This window comes from Lepidochelys kempii, chromosome 1 (assembly GCF_965140265.1).
Source record: "Lepidochelys kempii isolate rLepKem1 chromosome 1, rLepKem1.hap2, whole genome shotgun sequence".
In the NCBI taxonomy this organism is placed as follows: domain Eukaryota; kingdom Metazoa; phylum Chordata; order Testudines; family Cheloniidae; genus Lepidochelys; species Lepidochelys kempii.
Window position 1 is genome coordinate 256,745,369 of NC_133256.1, and position 22,700 is coordinate 256,768,068.

Consider the following 22,700-nt stretch of genomic DNA (forward strand, 5'->3'; position numbering starts at 1 on the left):
GAGAACCAAGTTCAAGTCCCTTCTCTGATGGCACATTATTTATACAAAGAGGAACAGTTTCAACAGAGGAGCTGGAGCAGAGATTATCCCATAGCTCTGCAGCTAGGGTGTTCACTTGCAGGGTGGGAGCGCTAAGTTTGAATCCTTTCTTCATCTCGGGCCGAGGGGGGGTTGAACCTCCCAAATCCCAGGGGAGCACCTTGACCACAGAGCTAGAAGACACTGGGGTCCCCCCATTTTATGAATAGCACCTCAGTCTTGAAAAAAAAATGGCCAAAATGTTTTGGTTAATTTGTGTCAAATTCACAAATGGTTTTGGGTCAAACAAAACTGCATTTTTTGGCAAATAAACTCTTCATCTGACCAAAAGCCAGGAATGAAGGGCATTGGCAGAGCTGGCCAGGGAGGCTGTGGGTCACGACTGAGGTGCGTTGGCAGAGCTGCTGGGACACTAGCATGCCTCCTGCCCGCTCCGTCCCTGCCTCTAGCTAGTGGGATCAATCGCCTGGCTCCCCAAGCGAGTTTGACAAGGCGTAAGGAAGGCAGAGTAAGCACCGGTGGAGAGAGCGCGTGGGAAACGAGAGGGAGAGCATGTGGGTCCTGCGCTCTGGTTAGGCGGTGGCGGATGCTTGTTCTGCCTTGTTATGTGTTTGCTGTAAAAAGATTTCCCCTTTAAGGCTTGGCTGAAATTATTTATACTTGCGGGGTGGTGACAGGAACAGAGAGCAGCAACAGGAGCACTGACAGCTCTTACCTGCTCAGCAGTGACGGGGGAAGGGGGAGGGTGGGAACCAGACCAGAGAGGAAACTGAGGAGGGAAGGAGAAGTGAGAGAAAGGGCTAGAGGAGAAAAGCAAGGCAGGAAATCCATGAGCAAGAAGGAGTGAGGGCACCGGAGGAGGGAGGAGAGAAAAGGGCGGGAGTCCAAAGCGAAGTCAGAGCGGAGCGAAAGAACCGAGCGGGGAGGGAGGAGAGGAGAGAGGGAAGTACCGAGAAGCGCAGCGGGGAGGAAGAGGCAGTGGGCTCTGGCTCCTCCGATGACAAGTGCAGCTGGCTGGTGCTGAGTGGGGGAAGCCACTCGTGGGGGCGGTCGGTGCCACGCTCTCTTCTCCGCTCCCAAGATGATGAAGAGGCAGTTCAATCGGATGCGGCAGCAGCTCTCCCATCCCAGCATCACGGGACGGTAAGGACCCAGCCTCGAGCCCGCCAGCTCCCCGCTGGTGGGGCTGCCAGGGAGGGCAGGAAGCTGCACCGGAGAGCGTTGCCCAACCGCCACCGCCACCCCCTAGCCTTGCAGCAGGTCGTAGGCCGGATGCATGCCGGGCCAGGAGCCGGGGGAGAAGCTGTGACGACCACTGAGGCCCTGCGGTTGAGCGACCGAGGAAGGGGGCCGGGGTTGCTCGGAGCAGCCCCAGTTCTGGGGAAGCTTTAGCTAACCCCCGGGGGGCTTGATTAACTCGGCCCTCTTGGCTGGGAGAGCTGGAGGGGCACAGCAACGGTGCTCAGTAGCGACTCCCTCTGGTCGTTTATAAAGCCAGGTTAACCAAGAGCAGCTGGCTGGCTCCACTTGTCCTGCTGGACCAAGCAGCAGGGCCCCTCCGTCCAGCCAGGCCCCAAATTGCCCTGTAAGCTCAGCTTCGATGGTATGGTTCAGCCCCATGAAAATCAGGCCAGGGGGCGACCCTAAGCCTGACAGGCTAGGCAGGGAGGGCCTGTCGCATTGTGCCCCTCTGTGTGGCAGGATGGCAGCCGGGGTTGGGGCCAGGGAAGTGTAAAAGTCCGCAGCAGAGGGAATCCCCCAGGCCCCATTGGGGTAGAGAGGAACAAAGATGCAGGAAAAGGAGTAACAAGACTACAGGAACATTCCCTACCAGAGCTGCTCTCCCTCCTGGGCTGGAGGCCCCATTTGGAGCTAAATCCTCCACACGGTACCATGGGAGCTTCCTCTTGTATCCCCCAGTGTCTCAGAAAAGCCTGCCTGAGGTGGAGAGGGGCGCGGGGAGTGTCTCGGTAGGCTGATGAGAGGGGAGGGGGCTCTGGGCGTATGCCCTGCTCACCTTTCCTCTCTGGGTCTCTAACTATATTTCCATTCCTGCCATTCCCCAGCCCAGTGCCACCTCTGCTTGATTGTTTTTCTTTCTAATTGTTCCTCTTGCAAAACCTTGAAAGCCCTGGCAGGGCTGGGCTCTCCTGTCTCAGTTCTCACCCACACACCCACGTTGGTTTTTCTAATGTCAGGAGGCTGAGAATGGCTTGAACTCATCTCACTGTTTGCCTGAGCCCCCAGGCCAGGCGAGTGGGTCTTTCACTGGGAGCAATAGGTTATGCTGCTGCAGGGTCTTCCCCTTACCCCAAAGCAGTCCCCTCCCTCAATTCCCCTTCCCCCTGTGTAAGGACTAGGGCACTTGCAGCGGCTCTTTTCTCCCCATATCCTCTGCATTAAAGTGGTCTTCTCCTCTTCACCTGCCCTTCACACTGGGCACAGCCCCTGAAAGAAGAAGCCCCTGGATTGGATGGACTCTGCTGGCAGCCCCTGGTACGAGGAGGAGGAGAAGAACCAGAACTGGGGCCAAGAGCTGCTCAAGTGCCTAGTGATTTTGGGTGCCCAACCCCAACATGTCTTGAAGGGCCCTGATCACTAGAGGGTGGGAGCTCAGCGCCTCCTGACAATCAAGTGTCTCTGATGGGGTGCCCCAAATCACTAGACACTTCTGAAAATCTTGACCTAGATCCCTTGTTCAGCTGAGAAGGAGCCAGCGTGGACCTCCAGTGCTATCACTCTGCCCTGTGCCTGAGTCCCAGCCCCCTCTGCTCTCAGGTTGGGAGCCATTCTCATGCCTCACATCCACTTCCTGTGGGCCCACCTGAAAGCTCCTCTTAGTCAAGCCCAGCCTTAGACGGGATGACTCAGGACCCACCATCTCCCATCCCCCTGGACCCACCCAGAGCCGCTGTGGTTCAAAGCCCTCCCTCCGGAGGAGGCTGGCTGGAGGTCACCAACTGTAATAAGTCTCTCTCTCTCTCTCTCCCTCCCACGCCCTCTTCACCAGAGCCCAAGAAACAGCAGAGTTCCTGACTGAAGACTTGCTGCAGGTAAGGCATGGGTTCGGTCCATGGGCATGTGTGGGCCTGTGCCTGCATGTGGGGCGAACATCTGGTGTGTCTGTGTATGAGTTACTCTCTCTCCATGTTTATAACAAAGTTACAGGGAAGCCTCAGCCTGGATTTTTCTGCATCCTGGAATGGTACCTAGGTGCAGTAGTGGGTGATAGACCTCTGACAAGCCTCCCTGATTACATCAGTGGGGGACAGAGCTAACCTCAAGCCTGAGCCCTGCTTCCCATGCTAGTTCTGCTGCTGAGACCTTGTCTACACTATGTCTCTAGCCACATTAGGGACCCCAGTTACAACACAGCCTAGCCACACTGGAACGTGGGTTGTTTTTTTCCCGTGTAGACCAGACAAAACCGTGTTATAACCACATTAAGGAAACTATGTGACATGGGTCCAGTCTACACAGGCAAAATCAAGCGGTGGTAGAACAGGGTCAGCATGCAAACAGGCTGTACCTATAGTGTAGGCAAGGCTTCAGAGTCCAGCCCTCTCTGGCAGTGGTGTGGGATGGGGACACAACACCCCACCAGATCTCGCACACACAGGGGAGGCACCAGAGGGACATGGATGGATGTCAATAGGCAGAGGGGGTCACCCCGTACCCTCCACACTGGAAGAACGGAAGTTCTCTTCCCTCAACACACAGCTGCCTTCCCAGCTAGGAAACCCCAGCAGAGAGACCCCAAGGCAACCCTGGAACCTGATACACTGGGGGGTGGCTGGGGAAGGGAATCGCCCAGCCCAGCCCCACTGACTTCCCAGTCTCTTCCCTCTCTCTAGATAGAGCAGAGAATTGAGCCAGCCAAACGGGCAGCGCACAATGTATCCAAGAAGCTCCAGGCATGCCTGCAGGGGCAGTGCGGGGCCGACATGGACAAACGAGTGGTAAGTGCCTCTGTCCCTGGCTCCGCTCCCTGGCAAGCTGCCTCTTCAGCCTACCCATGAAGTGGTTGTCAGCCCCTCCCCCAGCAGCCAAGCCCAGCTGCTCCATGCGAGACTCTGCTGGGTGGAAGATGCTTCAAGGGTGCAAAGCGCCTGAGACCTGAGTGTTACAGCGGCACATTTATTCCCCTCCACCGTGGAGGGTCTGATCTGTGCAGGGTGGGGATTAGTTGGAGAGAGTGAGGCAGGGTCATGGAGCCTTAAAGACCATAGTAGCCATTTGCATCATAACCCCTCCCGTGTATCTCCTTGGCTTCTGCTTTGATTCTCAGGCTGGTGAGGAGGATTCTGAGGAGGGACTGTGAGGTGGGGACGGATGTGAAATGTGTCCTGTGTGAGGTGGCACTTCCTTGGCTGGCCCTGCCATCAGCAGGTTGTGGTGCTGAAGGTGTCACTCCCACACTGGAGGGGGAGGGAGGATCTGACCTGTCTGCTCATTGTTTCCTCTCTCCCCCCCTCCGTCCCCACCCCTTGGTTCTGTGCAGAAGAAGCTTCCCTTGATGGCTCTTTCCATGACTATGGCTGAGAGCTTCAAAGAACTAGACACCGATTCCAGCCTCGGGTAAGTGCCCTGAAAAGTATCAGTGCATATGGTACAATCAGCACACACTCCCCAGGTAGGGTGACCAGATGTCCCAATTTTATAGGGACAGTCCCAGTTTTTTTCTCCTGCTGATAATAGCTCATCTTAACTAATTAGCCTCTCACAGTTTGAATGGCAACTTCCAACTTATCTGTATATATATAATCTTACTATATGTTCCATTCTATGCATCTGATGAAGTGGGCTGTAGCCCACGAAAGCTTATGCTCTAATAAATTTGTTAGTCTCTAAGGTGCCACAAGTACTCCTGTTAATTTTCCCAATTTTTGGGTCTTTTTCTTATATAGGCTCCTATTATCCGCCCTGTCCTGATTTTTCACATTTGCTGCCTGGTCACCCTATCCCCAGGGCACTGGTTCAGGGGTTCATGCTCCCAGACTGAGCCTCTGAGCACTTGCATCAAGGTTAACGCTGCCAGCCACAGGGCGGCACCCCACCCCTGAGCACGCACGCTGGGGGGTTTGTGCTCTCCATCTCTGAGTGCAGTAGGATGGGCACTGCCTGCCTCCCTGATGCACTACCCTGCAGGGAGAGGGGAGGGTGTTTGAGACCTGCTGTGATTCTCCCCTTCCATTCCTACAGGAGAGCTCTAGAGATGAGCTGCTTCATACAAAGCATGCTGGCCAAAGTCCTGTCTGAGTTTGAAATCACCTTAGAGAGAGACGTCCTACAGCCTCTGAATAAACTGAGTGAGGTAGCCCTGATCTTTCTCTTTCTTATCTTTGCTTTCCCCATCCCCTCTTTGCTCACTCTCCCTCCATCTCTCCTGCCTGCTTGTGCTCTCTGGCCCACCTCTGCTCTCTCCCCAACCTTCTTGCCTCTCTCTCTTTGTGATTGCACAAAATGCAGCATAAACGCAGCCATTCCTGGCAGCACAGGGGTAGGATCTGTAACTAACTCCCTCATCCCAATCTCGGCTAGGAGGAGCTGCCTGTCATCCTGAAACATAAAAAGAATCTTCAGAAGCTGATCTCGGACTGGAACTCCATCAAAAGCAGGTACTGAGCGAGGGGGAGAGTGGTGGGTTGCAGCTGTGATCCAGATGATTGCCCCTTGAGAGTGGGGATTGAGGGCGGGGGGAGCTGACAGCTGCACCCTCAGATCAGAAAGGATCTAAGTCCCTGACACACAAGGATGAGTCCAGATGCAGTGTGCACTCGTGAAGTCCCTTCCTGTTAAAGACACTGTGGATTCTGCTATACAAGCAGAACAGGCAGTCACCTGGGGCAGCAAAATGCTCAGTTCTTCTTCGTGTGGGTGACTCCAGCTGGTGCAGGGATTATTGGCCTGTATGCCCATGCCCCTAGGGCAGGTCCTGGTACCAGGGGTTGGGGGAGGTTTATCTATGTTCACACATTCTGAATGAGCAAATCCTGTGCCGGGGCAGAAATGGAGGGTTTAACCCACAAGTAAATGCTCTGCCAAGGGGAAGGAGAGAGGCAACCCTCCCGCTTCTAGGTGTATTTACATATCGGCCAGAGTTCTGATGTGGATGGAGGAGAGGGCTGGAGGGTCTGTGCCTCTCCATTTAAAGTGTCAGCATCCCTGGTATTAAATGCCATCAGGCTTCCAGGATGTCGGCCTGATTCTTCTTTTGCAACCCAAAGGCTGAACCAAGCTGTCAAGAACTCCAGTAACAGTGCTGGTGCTGGCCCTGGCCCCGGGGGGTCGTCCGCTGCCATCAAACTGGAGAACCTGAAGGAAGAGGAAGAGGAGGTGAAGCGAAGGGTGGAGCAGTGTAAGGCAAGTGGAAAATGAGTCCGCCCTCTTTGGGGAGGGGAAGCTGATGACACGAAGTGGGGGAAAGGAGGCCAGGTCTGGGTTCATTCTGAGAGCTGGGCACCGATCCACTCATTGTTAGCGGTTGTGTCCCGGGAGGCCTCAGGAGTCAGTCACTAGTTACAGGCTAGAGCTCTGTCTAGAGTGAGAGGGTTGGTCCAGATGCAGCCAGCACCAGTGGTATGCTGGCCTTGGTAAGATGGCTGTGTCCCAAACTCCAGAAGGGATAGACAGCTGGCGAACTCCAATGCCAGCCCCAGGCTCCAGTGTAATCGAGTAGGAAAGGGTTTAGAGCAGCAGTGTGGTGGTCCGAGAGTAAAGCCACTGCAGGAGAGCTTGGTGGGGTGCTCACCATGGAGCTGAGAAACCTGCAGCAAAGAGGAACATATTGTAGAACAGAAGGTCCGTCTTGTGGCTCAGAAACAGGCCTGGCACTCAGCAGATCTGAATTCAGCTCCCAGTTCTGCCACAGACTCCTTGGGGGACCTTGGGTAAGTCGCTTCAGTTCTCTGTGCCTCTGGTCCCTGGGGGTGACAACTCTGCCTTCCTCCCTGCCTGTGTCTGTCTTGTTGACCCAGACGGTGAGCTCCTCCATGCAAGGACTGTTTCTCATGCAGCACCCAGCACAACGGGACCCTGATATTCGCTGGGGCCTCAACCCCAATCCTAATAACAAAGAGGAAGCATAGACTTATTTCCTGGGGGGCTGAAGGGAGAATGCGAATGCTGACCAGTGTAACCCCAAATCTAACGAGCCAGCTCCTCTGGGCTGCTGTCTTCATTTGCCTCTGCTCCAAATGCCAGTAAGACCCCCTGCATCTCTTGATGTAGCCTGCTGTGTGTTCATGGCCCAGATCTGGCGATGGGAGCACTGTCTGGGGGACTGGTGGGATTAATGATGAGGGCTGATGGGGGGCCCCCTTCATTGTGGTGGTGCTGAGGAGAAGGTTAATGTTCGCTCTATGTCATTTCCAGGATGAATACATGGCTGACCTCTATCACTTCTCTACCAAGGAGGACAGCTATGCTAACTACTTCATCAAAGTAAGTCCCATCCCTCCGTGCTGTTCCCTCACCCCAGCTCATTCCCATTGTGTACAAGTCCCCTAGGATCTCCATGTTGCACTGGTCTCTTCTCGGTCCCATCCCACTGCCCCGCCGCTACTGGCAAAAGAGGCTTCTCCCCTGCTGTTCCCACTCTGTCTTCGTCACTCTCCTTTGCATTGCACGTCCCATCTGAAAGCACCCATCCCTGTCAAATCCCCCAAGATCCGGTGTCTCTGAGAGATACTGTGCAGAGTAAAGGTTTGCGATTTGCCTGTGATCTGTCTGGCAGCTGCTGGAAATCCAAGCTCAGTACCACCGGAAGTCTCTGGAATCCCTGGATACAGTCTTGGCAGAGCTGAAGGAGACCCACAGCCAGGCAGGTGGGTGGGACGAGCCGGGCTGGGGCAGGGTTTTGTGGATGACAGTGTGAGTAACTACACATGGAATGTAGGCAGAAGGGGTCAATTCTCTCTACTGCTTCCTCAGGGTGTCTCCAAGCTCCCACTGAGCCTGTTTGCTGGGCAGCTCTCTTCCTCACCCAGTTATCCTGGGATTGTATGAATGCAGCAGGGCAAGCTTTGTGCACCAAACTGACCCCTGCCAATGTACCTCAGTCCTCACTGGAGAGACCGGAGCTTGGAGTGAGAGGAGAATTTGGCTCCCACAGCTCATTTGGTCCTCGGCCTCCCTGCTGGGACTGCCGATCGGAGGGCAATTTACAACCAGGCGTGATGATGGCGGTTTGGAGTCCCTGTCCTGCTAGGAAATGGGTTGACCCCTCTCACCTCATTTACCACAGAGCTGGCTGTTGGATGGTGATGAGCACTGATCCCTCCCCAGCCTGAGCCTGGCCTAGAACCAGAGGACTAGGAGAGAGACTCAAGCACCCTCTCCACTGGGGGTTTGTCCTCCACCCCCTCCTGATCTCTCTTCTCTTTTCCAGAGCCCCCTTTCTCCGTGGATACCCCAGTGTCGGGGTATTATGGGGTGCCTTTGGAGACGCACCTGAGGACTTTGGGTCGGGAGATTGCCCTTCCCATTGAAGCTTGTGTCATGATGCTGCTGGCGTCAGGCATGAGGGAGGAGGTAGGTGCCGCTTGCTGCCCAACTCCTTCCCCCAACCACAGCCAGTCCATCCTGCTGTCACGCTGTCTCTCACCTCCCTCCTCTAGGGGCTCTTCAGGTTGGCAGCGGGGGCCTCGGTGCTCAGGAAGCTGAAGTGCAGCTTGGCCAGTGGCTCCAACGCACTGGAGGAATTCTACTCTGACCCACACGCTGTTGCAGGTACGTGCTGGAGGCCCAAGGTAAGGGCCCCGGAGACACTGACTGGACGAGTGGCAGCCCCAGAAGCATGGTATTATCTTTAAAGCAGCAGTTCTCAAACTGGGGGTGGGGTCATGAGGTTATTATGGGGAGGTGGCAAGCTGTCAGCCCCCGCACATGCTGGGGCTCTGGCTGTCAGCCATGCACAGAGCTGACAGCCAGAGCCCTTCACAGCCTGGGCGGCCAGAGAGCAGCGGCTGCTGGCCAGGTGCCCAGCTCTGAAGGCAGCACTGGCCCCAGCAGCAGTGCAAAAGTAAGGGTGGCATGGTATGGGAGGGTCATCAAAGCCTGAAATAATTTCAAAGGGGTTCCAAGCAAAAAAAAGTTTGAGAACCCCTTCTGTAAAGCATGACCCTTTGCCTCCATCTCAGGTGCACTGAAATCCTACCTGCGAGAGCTGCCCCAACCCTTGATGACCTATGAACTCTACGATGACTGGTTTAAAGTAGCCTGGTAAGAAAGAACCAGAGAGATGGACATTCTTAAGCAGGCTAAATTATTAAAAGGACCGCTCTGATTATGGACTCTTCAGCACGGGTGTCAAACATAGGGGTCCGCAGGTTAGATCTGGCCTGCATGATGCATGGATAGCATTCTGCCGAGAGGTACTGGTGACTGCATCGGTCACAAACCTCTCTGAGACTGAGCAGAACGCACTCTTCCATTAACGTGACTGCCAGGATGAGTTAATCCAAAGCCCCCCACCAACACAAACGGGGGTTGTGAATCAGCCCTGGGAGTTTGGACTGAGTGGGCAGAGGGCTTTTGCTGAGTATTGTTGTGTTTTGTGCGTGTCTGTGACGAAAGGAGCAACTGAAAGCACGGTGTCTAGACAGTCTGACCTTGGAAGAAGCCTGGGGAGAGGTTTTTCGGGTCAGGCGGCAGGCTGAAAAGGGTGTTCTTAGTATGGTGAGCAAAAGGTGCTGTTTCCTGCTATTTGATTCCTTCTGCTTTCAGAGGCACAGGATTTTGTACATTCTTTGTTGTAACTAAACAAAACTACCTTGGAGAAATACCTGACTACCACCAACTTCTCCTCTCAACTGAACCATGCCCAGGGCCTCACATTTTGGGTTGAAAAGGGGCAACACTCATGTCAGGCGTGGGATCTGGTTTCCAAGGAGAGAGCCTGTGAGCTTGGAACCAAGATGGAACAAATCCTGGAAGAGCTTGCAGAAATCAAAAATGGCCAGCAGGATATAAAACAAGCCCTCAAACAGGAGCTGGAGACGTTGCAAAAGGCATTAAGACAAGAGCTGGAGGTTTCCCAGAAAGGGCTCAGAGATGACTTGCAGGCCAAGATGAGATCCCTGTTGGAGCACCAACGACGAAGTGCCCGGGCAGGTTGGCAAACCCGGCTGAAACACACCCAGGCTGGAATGAAACAGATTGATGAGGTGACCAACAATCGGACTGCCATAGGCCAGAAGTTTTCCCACAAAACAGCGGAGCCAAGAAAGTTTTAGCCAACCGGGAATGGGCTAACTGAGATGAGCTGCAGCAAGGACTTAAGGAGCTGAAAATTCAGGTCCAGAGGAACCCAAAGGGTTGCTGACCACAGAGGAAGGCCACCGCCTGTATGAGGAATTGAGGCAGCCAGAGGATGTGGGGAAGACCAGACATTTACAAGGTTTCTACCCAGTTTGTAATCCACAGCGGCCCAGAGGGGAGAGGTTGGTCTGTCCCAACTCAAATGAGGCAAAACCCCACAATCGTTCAGGGAAAAACTTCCTGGGAAGCTTATGTGGTTCAACTCAACATTATAGTGCCAATAAATGGCTGGGAGGAAGGACAGGAAGGGGTGTTACTCACAGCCCACATGGGTGGCCCAGCTCTGATTGTGCTGCAGATCTTACCCCTAGAAAACAGACTGTGTAATCCAGACCTGGTACAAGCCCTTAACATGTGGTTTGGAGCTAGTCATCAACCTGAGCTGGCCAGGGCACAGCTAAGAGCTAGAAAGAGAGGGAAAGAAGAAACTCCATCTGAACTGGCAGAGGGCCTGCAGAGACTTGTGTTCATGGCATACCCAGATAACACCAAGGGGACTTGGACTTGCAGTGGGACTTGGACTTGCAGATCAAGATCAAGATCAGCGAAAGGACGCCAAAGACACACTGAGAGGTTGGGGGAATTGGCCGCAGAATTTGAATATTTTCTTGCAGCAGTTCACCAGGCAAGGAAGGAAGCATCTGCTAGTGAGGAAGAGGGAAACTGCTTGCCATGAGCTCTGTAAGTACAGCTCTGCGTCTGATGTGTGTGATGAAAGAGGGGATTTTAATCTGGTTTGTGACCGTATTGAATGATGGCAAAAACTGACACATTTGATTTGTAAAAGAAGAGAAATTGACCTGTACGTAAAAATTAAAGGAAACGGTTCAGTTAAACGCTGGTACTGTGACAACACTGGCCACAAAAAGGATTGTTATAAATGTCAGGTAGGCCATCACAGACTGCCACAAGTGGCTAGTGAAAGTCTCTCTCTCTCCCAGTTTGGGAAATGGGGGTACCCCAAGCTGCAAGGGCAAAGCTTGGTGGAGGTACCAGGATCAGCCCCACCATTTTTGTTTATATGTGGGCATTTGAACAACAATCATGGGAGTTTGACTACAGTAGGATCTGCAGAATGCACAGCGGTGATTGACACTGGCTCAGACACAGCTGCTTATTAAACCAGATACACTAAAACATCTTGGGGACCGGGGTTCCCAAACCGAACCACCTAACTGGTTTCAAGTGGAGACAATGACTGGGGCAAGGGCACCTGTCCCAAACTGGGTTTGAAGAATGGACCTCTGGAATTCGAGCAAGAAGTCTGGGTGGCTGACATAGTGCATGAACTCAGAATTGGCTTGGATTTCATTATGGCTAATGCCTGTGGAATCAGTGCCAGGAAAGGTGCCTTACAAAGTCAGTCTTGTGGCAATTGCCCTTTAAAGGTATGGGCCAGGCAGGTGAGACAAATGGTATGTAGGCAATTGATTTACAGTGAGTGAACTATCCTGCCCCCAGGGGCAGCAACCATTATTACAAGTACATGTTGCAGTAGCTTTCCAGCAAGGGAGTGGTTGAAACCTGTTCTGAGACCCAGAATCTCAGGGAATTCTTAGCTGCTCAAGCTCTTGTGAATCTGAAACAGCAATTGATTTCTGTTCATTTGCTGAATGTTTCTGACAAGTAGCAAACAGTGAAGAAGGGAAACCGTTTAATTGGCCCTCAGGGTGTGATTTAGCATTTTCAGAGCTGAGAAAGGCTCTGGTGATGACTGCTCCTGTCTTGGCCTATCCGTGTTTCAAAACCCCTTTCATGCTGGACACAGATGCTAGGGCTTATGGTATGGGGGACAGAGCTTCAGTTTGGCTCTTCCCTCCCCCATCCCCTCAAATCTGAGAATGTAGCTGTGGAAGTTGAGGCTGGAAAAGCTATTACAGAGGTGAATCCCCCATTCAAACAATAAGCAGGGGCTGGTTCAGCCAGAAAATTCCACAGAGACAACAGGCATCCCTCCGGGGCTGACTGAAAGGGGCCCTCTCCCCGGTTGTTTAAAGAAAGTCCATAGTGCGGGGAGCGAAAAATCTGAGAGGGCTACTGGATGGGAATAAAAAGCAATTTGGGCTGGTGATGTGAAAACGCCTGGACAGAAGGCCACTGTATCTATATAAATCATTCACCTTGTATAATTTTTAATTTGCTAAACTGTTTGTTTACTTTCTGTTTGGGATGGGTCATACAGGGTGTCACCATTTGGCGCATCATCAGGATGATGGGCAGAGCTAAAATAGGGGGAGTGTTATGCTGAGAGGTACTGGTGGCTTCCATCACAAACCTCTTTGAGTGTGAATACACTCTTCAGTTAACATAACTGTCAGGATGAGTTAATCAGAAGCTCCCCCACCTAACACAAAAAGGGGTTTGTGAACCCACCCGGGAGTTTGGACTAAGTGGGTGGAGGACTTTTGGGGGAGGAGGGGCAGGCTGAAAAAAATGTTCTTGGTGCTGTGAGCAAAAGAAGCTGTGTCCTGCTATCTGATTCCTTCTGCGTTCAGAGACACAGAACTTTGTAAATTCTTTGTAAATAAGCAAAACTGCACCAAAGAAATCCCTGACTGTCACCAGTTTCTACATGGATGATATTTTCATCCTCTGGACAGACCATTTGAACTCTCTCACAGATTTCTACCACAACTACGACTACCAGCATCCGTCCATTAAACCCTCTCTGGGATGCTCCCACGCTAGTCCACTTGCTGGACACGACAATCAGCTTCAGCAATGGAACCCTACAGACAGCTAGATACAAAAAACCGACAGATTGCCACACCTACCTTCACAGATCCAGTAACCACCCCAACACACTAAGAAAGCTGTTCTCTACTGCCAGGCACTCGCATACCGCAGAATATGCTCTGGGATATGCACCTTAATACACTCAAAACCACCTTCACCGAACAAGGACACTCCACCAGAGAAGTAGATTGCATCATGAAACAAGCCACCTAAATACCTCGAGAGAACCTGCTTCAATACAGAAATAAAATTCCCTCCCACCCCTAACTGTCACCAATCACCCCACAATGGAGGAAACCATACAGGGTATAATCAAACAACTACAACCATACTCGATGGAGACCCCATCCTGAAAGAAATCTTTCCTGAATCCCCTCTTCTGGCCTTCAAACAATCCCCCCAACCTCTCCAAGCTCATCATCAGAAGCAAGCTCCCCTCTGACCAGGACGCACCAATTCAAAGTGGTATCAGACTTGCCAGAACAATAGATGCAAAACCTGCAGACATGTCTCCATTGCTACAATGATCAACACCCCTCATAACACACCTATTGCCATCCATGGGTCCTACACATGCCTGTCACAAAATGTGGTGTACCTCATCCAGTGCACTAACTGCCCCAATAACAACTATGTGGGTGATACCGGACAATCACTACACTCTGTCATGAACTCACACGGGAAAAAGATAAAGGATAAACACACCACATCACTGGTGAGTGAACATTTTTCTAAGAGCGGTGACTCAATATCTGACCTATCAGTTCTCACCCTCAAAGGAAACCTGCCCAACACCTTCAAAAGACGAGCCTGGGAGCTTACATTCACTACTCTGCTAGACACAAAAAATCATGGACTGAACAGAGACACTGGATTATTGCAACAATCTGGAACCCACTAACAACACACACCCCAGCTGCTTTTTTCTTCCCCACCCCACCTTCCTTTCCTCCCTGTGACTTGGAGCTGTGCAGTTATGTTGTAGCCATGTCAGTCCCAGCATAAGAGAGAGACAAGGTGGGAGAGGTAATAGCTTTTATTGGACCAACTTCTGTTGGTGAGAGAGACAAGCTCTCCAGCTTACACAGAGCTCTTCTTCGGGGCTGGGAAACCTACTGACAGGGCAGGTCCACACTACCAACTTGCACTGGGGCAGCTCTGCCATTGGCTTAATAATTCCACCTCCGCAAGGCGTCTTCACCAGAAGCACTATAGCGCGGCACCCACCTTGTCTCTCTAATATCTTGGGACTGACAGGGCTGTGACATCACTGCACATACCAGTTCCTGCTCACAGCTGGAACGTCCCCGGGGCCCCAGACTTGACTAGCTGCTCAGGTTGAAAGAGGGCAGCGCTATATTCCTATTGCCCAAAGTCTAAGCTTTCCTTTTAAAAAAGAAAAATATGTTTCTAGCCCCCTTGATTGCGGAGAGAATGTTCCACATGTGAACTGAGTTGAAGGCATGCAGTGCTGTCTGCCTGAGTGTGCAGAGAGCCAAGGACTCGGGATTGAAATCTGCTGGCCCCTATTCATCTGATTGGAGTATCAATTTTAAAGTGCAGTGATGATGATGCTTTGTCAACATTAGCTATTTAATGGCTGGTCATTTTAGGGAATGGAATGGGGGTGGGGTGGTGAGAGTGAAGCAAGTTGGGTTGGCATTTGGGAATTGCTGCAGGGAAGGAAATGCAGAGGAAGGAACAGAGGAGACTCACAAAGACAGGGAAGGGAGAGAGACAAAGGGCAGGAATATCAGTGATCTAAATAGAAGCAGATTTTCTTCGTAGTGAATGCAACAAGAATGCACTGAATAACTAATAAACAGCTGTATTCTCCCCTTGATCCCTTTGCAAGCCCCAGCTGACACCAGAGGGCTTTCCACATGTGCAGAGCACATAGGAATAAGTTCAGCCCTCTCCCCAAATGAGTCTGATCCCCTGTTCTTCAGCCTGTATTGGAATGGAGAGGGAAACAGGGTTCTCACCTCTCCCTCTGACACTGCCTCCGTCCTTCCTTCTCTCAGGCCAGATGGAATCTCTTCTTTTCTCTCTCCTCTCTCAGTTTTAAGGAGCCAGAGGGTCGCCTACAGAGCCTCCAAGACACCTGCAGCCGGCTCCCCCAGGACAACTACAACAACCTGAGGTAGGGGGCAGGGATCCATCAGTCTCTAGGCTTTACATTCTGCCCATCTCTGTGGTATTGCAGTGCCTCAGCTGGTGAGCAATCCCCTGTCCTGAGACCAAGGGGCTACGGTCCTCAAAGCATCCTGGCCTCAGCCTCTGGATGTCTCCCCGGCAGTCAGAGACCAGGATGGGGGGGGTACTCCTAAGATGACGTTTGGTGTGTTACAGTGGACAATGCCAACCCCTCTGACAGTGGGCACAGCCTTTGCCATGTCCCCTGCTAACCCCAGGAGTGGAACCCTGCTCTCCTGCACAGCACTCACACTGAGACCAGGGCCTGGTCTCCACGCTACTGGCATCCCCACTTGTTCGGAGGGAGAGAGAGACTCAGTTGGGAATCCCCGTCTCCCCATGTGGCTATGCAGAGCACTGATTCCTAGGGCCAGGAGGAGTGGCATTCCCCTGATATTTACTAACTCCCTGCCTTTTTCAACAGGTATTTGATCAGGTTTTTAGCCAAGCTGGCTGAACATCAGGAAGTGAATAAAATGACCCCTAGCAACATTGCCATCGTCCTGGGCCCCAACCTGCTGTGGTCACAGCAGAGCAAAGGGTAATGCACAGGACTCCCCAGGGTGTCAGCAGCTGGGGGTGATCCAGGGCACGAACCTCCCCACCACCACCTCTGAATGTTTCCTCTACCAGCCTCCCCACAAAACAAGAGCTGTGGCTGGGAAGCAACCAGCCCTGGCTGGGATTTATTAACCATCAAGGGCAGTTTGAGAACTTTTAAAGAAAGGGAATTTTTTTAACCCCAATGGTCCATAGAGCTTAGTATTGACCAGCAGCACCTGCTGCTATTCCCATCCTAAATTCCACTAATGTACCGCACTCCTGATCTCACCCACACCCCGCTGTTCCAGTTCTAGGCCGCTGCCCCAGCTCTGCAACTGCACCCCAATCCTTACTGGATGCACCTCTTTCTATTCCAGTCCTGCCCCACCAGCCAGCTGTGATAATGTACTTCAATCCTGGCCTTTCATTATCTTGCCCCCATCCCACACCTCAGCCCCTTCACCTGTCCTGATCTGCAAACACCCCCCACTGTTCCACTGCGAGGATCAGCTCTACCGATTCAACTCCCTGCTGACCTGCGCCCCTCTGCCAAGTCTCGTCCCCCAGCACATAGCTCTGCCAATCCACAGGGAGTTTATGCAAGGGGGGCAAATATCTATTGGGCAGTGGCTGAGACCCAGCACACTCGTGGCACGTGTGACCTATGACAGGGCTTGAATCCAGGTTTTTCAAGGTGAAAGGGGCAGTGTGCTCATTGCACACAGCACCACGTAGCCCAACCTCAGAGCTGCACCCCTTGGCTGCGCTTTCTGCTGCGAACCCCTGGTGCTAATAGCACCCCACAAGTTTTTGACTAGCTATAAAATGGGTTCATCCTGCTGCCTTCCATGATTCACCTCCAAACAGGGCCCATGTTCAGCAGACAGACAGTCGCAAGCGCTGTTGCCAGAGGAGGAGCAACAGCTGCATTAACTGTCCATCTCTAGCTCCATCCTAATGGCTTCTCTCTCTCTCTCTCTCTCTCTTTCTATCCCTCAGAGACCCGTTGCAGCTAGACATGGCCTCCGTGTCCTCCATCCAGGTGGTGGGCATCGTGGAGGCCCTGATACAGAATGCCAACACCCTCTTCCCTGGAGGTAAGGCAATGCTCGTCTTGATCCTGGCTTCTCTTAGGGCAAGTCCAGTGGAGCCAGTGCTGTGACACCAGAGTCGAACAGGTAGGACTGAGTGCTATTCAGAATCAGGCCCTGCATGCTCAGAGTCTGAGATGAGAAGGGTACAAATTCAAAGGAGTGAGCCACGCTGACATGAAGGGGTGTCCTGTCCAGGGTGGTTCCCTTCTCCTCCCCTGCCCTCACTGGTAGGCTGGCGGCTGCAGTGCCGAATATGAAGAATGGTTTAAAGCTGGGCAAGAGGGAGATCTCTGAGGCGGTACAGCTGGGCTCCCCACCCAGGCCTTCCCTCAGGGGCTTGGAAATCCAAATGGCTCACTGTGAAATTTGGGATCCTGGTTTCAGAAGTGGACAGGTGAGAACAAGGAGAAACCCTTGGGAACCTCATATAGTGACAAAAGGCTGCCCAGGGGCTCCACGGTCGAGCTAACGTAGTGACATTGGCAGTGACCTGCCTTCTGGCAGGTGGCGTCCTTCTGTCAGCCACTCCACACTCGAGGCACCAGCTCCCGGGACCTGCTGTGCATGCTTTTGGAGGGCTGTGGGGCTCTTGGAGAATGATGTCATGCAGGGTCTGGAGAGTCTATATTGATGGGAGCTGTCTGCCTCCAGGCTGAGAGAGGATAAGGGGGTAGCTGTTCTCTGGAAGCTCGGTGCATTGTGATGGGGGCGCTGCCTGCTCCCAGACTTGAGGCCAATATACTCAATACTCCTCGGGGAATTCTACATCAAAAATTTAAAAATTCTGCGCACAATATTTTAAAATTCCGCATATCTTATTTGTCAAAATAACACAACGTAATCATGAGTTTCAATTATTTTCGTAATTTGTTTCAAAACACCTGTCAGCCACCCCTCCTTCCCGTCTCTATGTGGCCCTGCACCCCTCTACCAGCTGTCCCCATCTGACCCAGCACCCCCAATCCCATTCCAGCTCAATGCTGTCACCCTACTAGCTTCTGTGTCCCAGCCCCATTCTGTCCCCACACTAGCCCTTCTGAACCCCAATCTATGTGACCCTCCCAGCAGGTGCCCCACAGTGTTCGTGTCCCCACCATATCCTGTGCTTCCTCACCTGGCCCCACAGGTAGGGCACTGAGAGGAAGGCAGCCACTGCTCACTCCCTCTCCATAGCTGGCTGTGCTCCAGCTCTGAGCCAGCTGCCCTCTCTTCTGGTGTCACAGCAGCCACTGGTGGGCAAAAGGTGTAATTGCAGTGCCTCCCTGGCAAAATGTATTTTCTGCAGGGGACATGAATTTTGCATGTGTGCAGTGTCGCAGAATTCCCCTGTGAGTAACTCGAGAAGAAGAGAGTGAGGGGTTCCTGTGGGTAGGTGAGTGGGTTCTGAAGGATGGTCTGTGTTGGCTGCCCTCTCCCAGAACACAATCCAAAGCCCATTAGGGTTATTAGGATTCTCCCAGTGACCTTTGGATCAGGCCCCTAGAACTCTGCATGGGGTGGCTTTGCTTTGGGTGTGGGGAGTGTCTGTGCAGACACAGAGGAGGGTGCTTCTGTGCTGCATTAATTCCCTTTATTTTTTTAAAGAGATAGTCTTCAATGTTTCGGGCATGTTCATTCCCCCCACGGAAATCAAATCCAGCGAAGCCCCTCCAGTGGAAGAGCCGTCGCCTCAGCCCCTTCCTGCCAGCACTCCCTCTCTAACAGCTGGAGAAGCGTAAGTGTCTGGCAGTGAGTGAGGCTGTGCTGTTCTGTCTGTTCCCTGCCCGCTGCAGAGAGATGGGGTCCCCACATCATAGACAGTGTCATCTTCTGTAGGAGACTCTAGATATGAACTGAATCTTCCTCCCTTACCTTGAGGTTTGGCACACACAGCCCACCACCAGAAGAGAGAGTGCTTCACAGTGCCCTGATATGTGCTTTCTCTTGAGGTAGAGCAAGAGGAAGGATGGTCCAGCGTTAGCGTTCTAGCCTGGGATTCAGGAAATGTGGGTTCAATTCCTTGTTCTGCCATAGACTCCCTGTATGACCATGGGCACCTCACTTTGTCTGCAAAGTGGGGATAATGGTAGTGCCCTATCTCATAGGGGTGCAGTGAGGCTCAGTACATTGACGATTACAAAGGCACTCAAATGCTATGGTAAAGGAGGCCATATAAATAGATCCTACAACAGTGATGTTCAGTATCTTCTCCTTTTTTCTCTGTCCCCCTTCCTCAGCATCCTGGATAAGCTGCACTGCTGACCTATGTCAGTTGTATAGCTGCCTCTGCATCGAACACCATTGTCTTCTAGCCATATCCCACCCGGGTGTCTGAGAGGGGAACCCCTTGCCACCAGTGTCACAAGAGGAGAGCTCCATCTGTTTCCCCAGTGACACATGTCTTTAGCACAGTCACCCTGCACCAGTAACTGCTCACCCCATCCCACCTCCCGATCTGTACAATTCATCCCGGAACTCTGCACATGCGCATTTACAACCCCATGCAGCTAACAGCATGATCAGATGATAGGTGTGTCACCCCATGTGCCGGCCACAGTCACACCAAGTGTCTCTGGCAGACACACGTATTTGAGGCTCATAGTTCATGTCTCCGGCTGATGTGATTACAGAGACCTGACTTGCCCTTTTCCCACAGCAGAAGAGACCCCGAAATGTCCTCTGGACCAGTCTCCCCAAAGGCGAGCAGAACTTCTCCTGAGGCTGCGGGCCCCTCGGCTGATGACACCGCACGCAAAAGTAAGTCTGGCGGGCTGCCACACCTCGATGCGTACAAAAATCTGTCCCGCTTCTGGTGCATGGCCCAGGCACCGACATGCTGCCGATGGAACTGCAGCTCAGTGGGCTCACCAGTCTGCTGAGGGGTATGCCTCAGCTGGGCGAGGCCCACACTGGGGTACATTGGTATCAGGGACCTGCCTGAGTGGCCCCACCAGTGCTGGCTCCCATCTTGCCCTGTTCCAAGGTTGGCTTCCCCTCACCAGCCCTGCTTGTTCTGTGAGTGAAGGGGATGCTGGCAGGTGATAATGTTGGGGACTGTCTCTAAGGAAGGCTATGACCCAGAGCTGTGGGGAAAGGGGCACTGGCCCGGGGACTTGAGCTGGTCCTGGCTGGACATATTGGGATATAACACGCAATATGGACGTGGGAGCATTTATCGAGCTGGGGCAGGTGACCTCTGGCCTCTCTGGCTGTTGGGCTTCTCCCCTGCCATAGGACCAGCCTCTGTCATGCCACAGACGTCTCTAATGCAGTTTGACTTGTGGCCCATCTAGTGCAAACAGAACACCATTGTGGGGCATTAATGCCTATAAGCCTCTCAATTTACCCATCCTGCCCCTTCTGTGGAGGCAGCAAGCTCATCCCCTGGCCATGGGGAAGGTCTTGGCACTCTGCACTGGTGCCTTTGGCCAAAGCTGCTACGGGCAGTCCCGTAATTATTTGTGGGGTCCCTGTCAGGGATTAGGCCCCATTGGGCTGGGCACTGTATGAATGCATCATGGAGAGCTGGACCCTGCCTTGTCCAGTTCAGCCTGGCTGGAAGGCAAGGAGCTGCGCCATGGGACTTGGGCATGGGAGTACAGGATGGGAGAGCCAGGAGTCAGGCTGCAGGCCTGCCATGTAGGGACCGTAGGGATGGAAAACAAGCTGGTAAAAGGAGTTTTGTTTCCTTGTTTGCTTTGCAGTGAAGCGAGCTGCCCCAGTCCGACCCATGGTGCCCCCGCCACAGGTGCAGCCTCGAACCCAAACTCCCACACCTCAGAACCCACCTGTGCCTGAGAGCACTGCCAACCCCAAAGTCTTCCCTCGCCGAATGGTGAGTGGGTGCATGCGAGCTCCCACTGTCCCACCTCCGCTTCCACCCCAGCCTGCCAGACGCCAGAGTCGAGGTGCTCCGCTGTCCCCCAAGCCTACAGTGACCCCCAAGATGCCTCCAGACACCATGAGGGATGAGGGCTCTGCAGCTGGCCAACCTCCTGCACATAGCTACAGTACAGAAACTGCTGCAAACTGCACCCCAGAGATAGAAGGGCCGAAGGAGCCATCATCTCCAGGAGGGTCACGCTCTTCAGCCATACCCCAGGCAATGGTCCAGTCCCCAGAAAATGACTGAGACCCACTGGAAGCTTTGAAGGCATCAGTTCTGCCTGCTTGCCTGCCAAGGATCCAGGGAGGAGGTGGGAAGATGGACTGGTGCTCCTCCAGAGTCTGGCACACCACATATGGCAAAAATCTATCTAGCAGCTCGGATGGGACCTTGTGAAGATGGACCAGGATGATCCATGGGATTATGTTTCCTGGAAGGTAGTTCACAAGTCTCCAGCCTTGAAAGTGTTCCCCTCTCCTCCATGTGCTTCCCTTATCTCTCTTCCCAACACTCCCTGCATGTGCGTCTCTGTGTTTTCCAATCTCTCCCTTGAAATGGGGAACCCGACTCTTCCCACTGCTTCCCTCGTCTCTCCTTATTGGCACCTCATTACCTATGCCTTCGCAAAAGTACCAGTGGACTTTCTCTTTCCCCTCCAGCTACCAGAAACTTTCCATAGGAAGACACGAACTCCAGCTCCTGGAGTTCTAGGATCCTGCCACAATCTAAGGAGATAGGGGATCATTAGATGTTTATCTAGCATTCCCCTCCTAGCCTTCCCAAATGATTCTGCTTCATTCAACTAATCTCAGGTTTCATAAATCCCCTCTCGCACTTTCAAAGGACCCTGCAGACTCTAGAGAGCAAGGAGTTCACGGCTCTTCCTTCTTTTAAAGACTGGATTTCAGTTACAGGAAACTTGTCTGTATCCAAAATGGTTTGGAACCATTCAACGCATATTCAGAGAAATGGAGTGTATGCACTGAATTGCAATTGATTCACACAGCAGAGGCCATGACGGAGATGAGTCGCCAATTGATGAGGTTTGGATACACAGGGTTGTTCTGACGTTTTCTACGTACGCAATGCAATAATTCTCTACCTTTGGGACCAACCTTGCCTTCAAATGAGTTCTGATAAACTCCTCCCACTAAAAAGAAAAGGAGTACTTGTGGCACCTTAGAGACTAACCAATTTATTTGAGCATAAGCAAGTGAGCTGTAGCTCACGAAAGCTTATGCTCAAATAAATTGGTTAGTCTCTAAGGTGCCACAAGGACTCCTTTTCTTTTTGCGAATACAGACTAACACGGCTGCTATTCTGAATCCTCCCACTAAGAATCTCTGACATTGACATGGTGAGGTTTGGGGTAGGACTATTTTTTTAATATGTTGCTGATAAGTTATTTAAAGACTTGGGGCCAAATTTCTAGTTGGTATAAGCAAGTACGACTTAACTAACTTCAGTGGGTTGATCAAGTCTGCACTCATCAAGTCTGAATTTGGTCCTGGGATTGTATGTGAGAAAACCCAGTAAAATAATTGCTGCTTTCTGTCTGTTGTGTTTTGCGGTATCTCACGGTTTCCTTTGGTAATGTACTTTTACAAATATATATGTACATATATTTTAAAGAAAAAGTCTCAACTTTGTCACACTGAATGCTTGCAGGGCTGATCCCTTCCTTTCCTTTGCTTCTCCACCGCTCTTCACGGACAATATTTGGAGGTAGGGGACCATCCCAGCACTGAGTTAACAATGGGTTCCCCTATCCCCACTTGCGGTTTTCCCCTAGCCTCTGAGAATACAACAGCATTTAGTTCTCTACAGTGCATGAAAATCACATAAGCTCTGGGTTTTCTCTCCTCCCAGGCAAGCCCGAAATTATTACAACTCTTGGGGTAGGCGGG

The 22,700-nt window shown here is 52.3% G+C and overlaps 1 protein-coding gene across 1 annotated transcript; it reads left to right on the plus strand.

Annotated features, from left to right (window-relative positions):
- Window positions 1-776: 776 nt before the first annotated feature.
- SH3BP1 (SH3 domain binding protein 1) lies at window positions 777-22,005 on the plus strand. Its single transcript, XM_073325722.1, has 18 exons — window positions 777-1,182; window positions 3,050-3,092; window positions 3,894-3,998; window positions 4,541-4,617; window positions 5,242-5,353; window positions 5,581-5,657; window positions 6,267-6,402; window positions 7,414-7,482; window positions 7,775-7,865; window positions 8,429-8,571; window positions 8,658-8,769; window positions 9,180-9,261; window positions 15,158-15,238; window positions 15,716-15,832; window positions 16,834-16,931; window positions 18,513-18,642; window positions 19,564-19,664; window positions 20,612-22,005. Exons 1-18 carry the CDS (start codon window positions 1,121-1,123, stop codon window positions 21,037-21,039), a joined length of 2,064 nt encoding a protein of 687 aa, XP_073181823.1. The 5' UTR covers window positions 777-1,120; the 3' UTR covers window positions 21,040-22,005.
- Window positions 22,006-22,700: the final 695 nt, after the last annotated feature.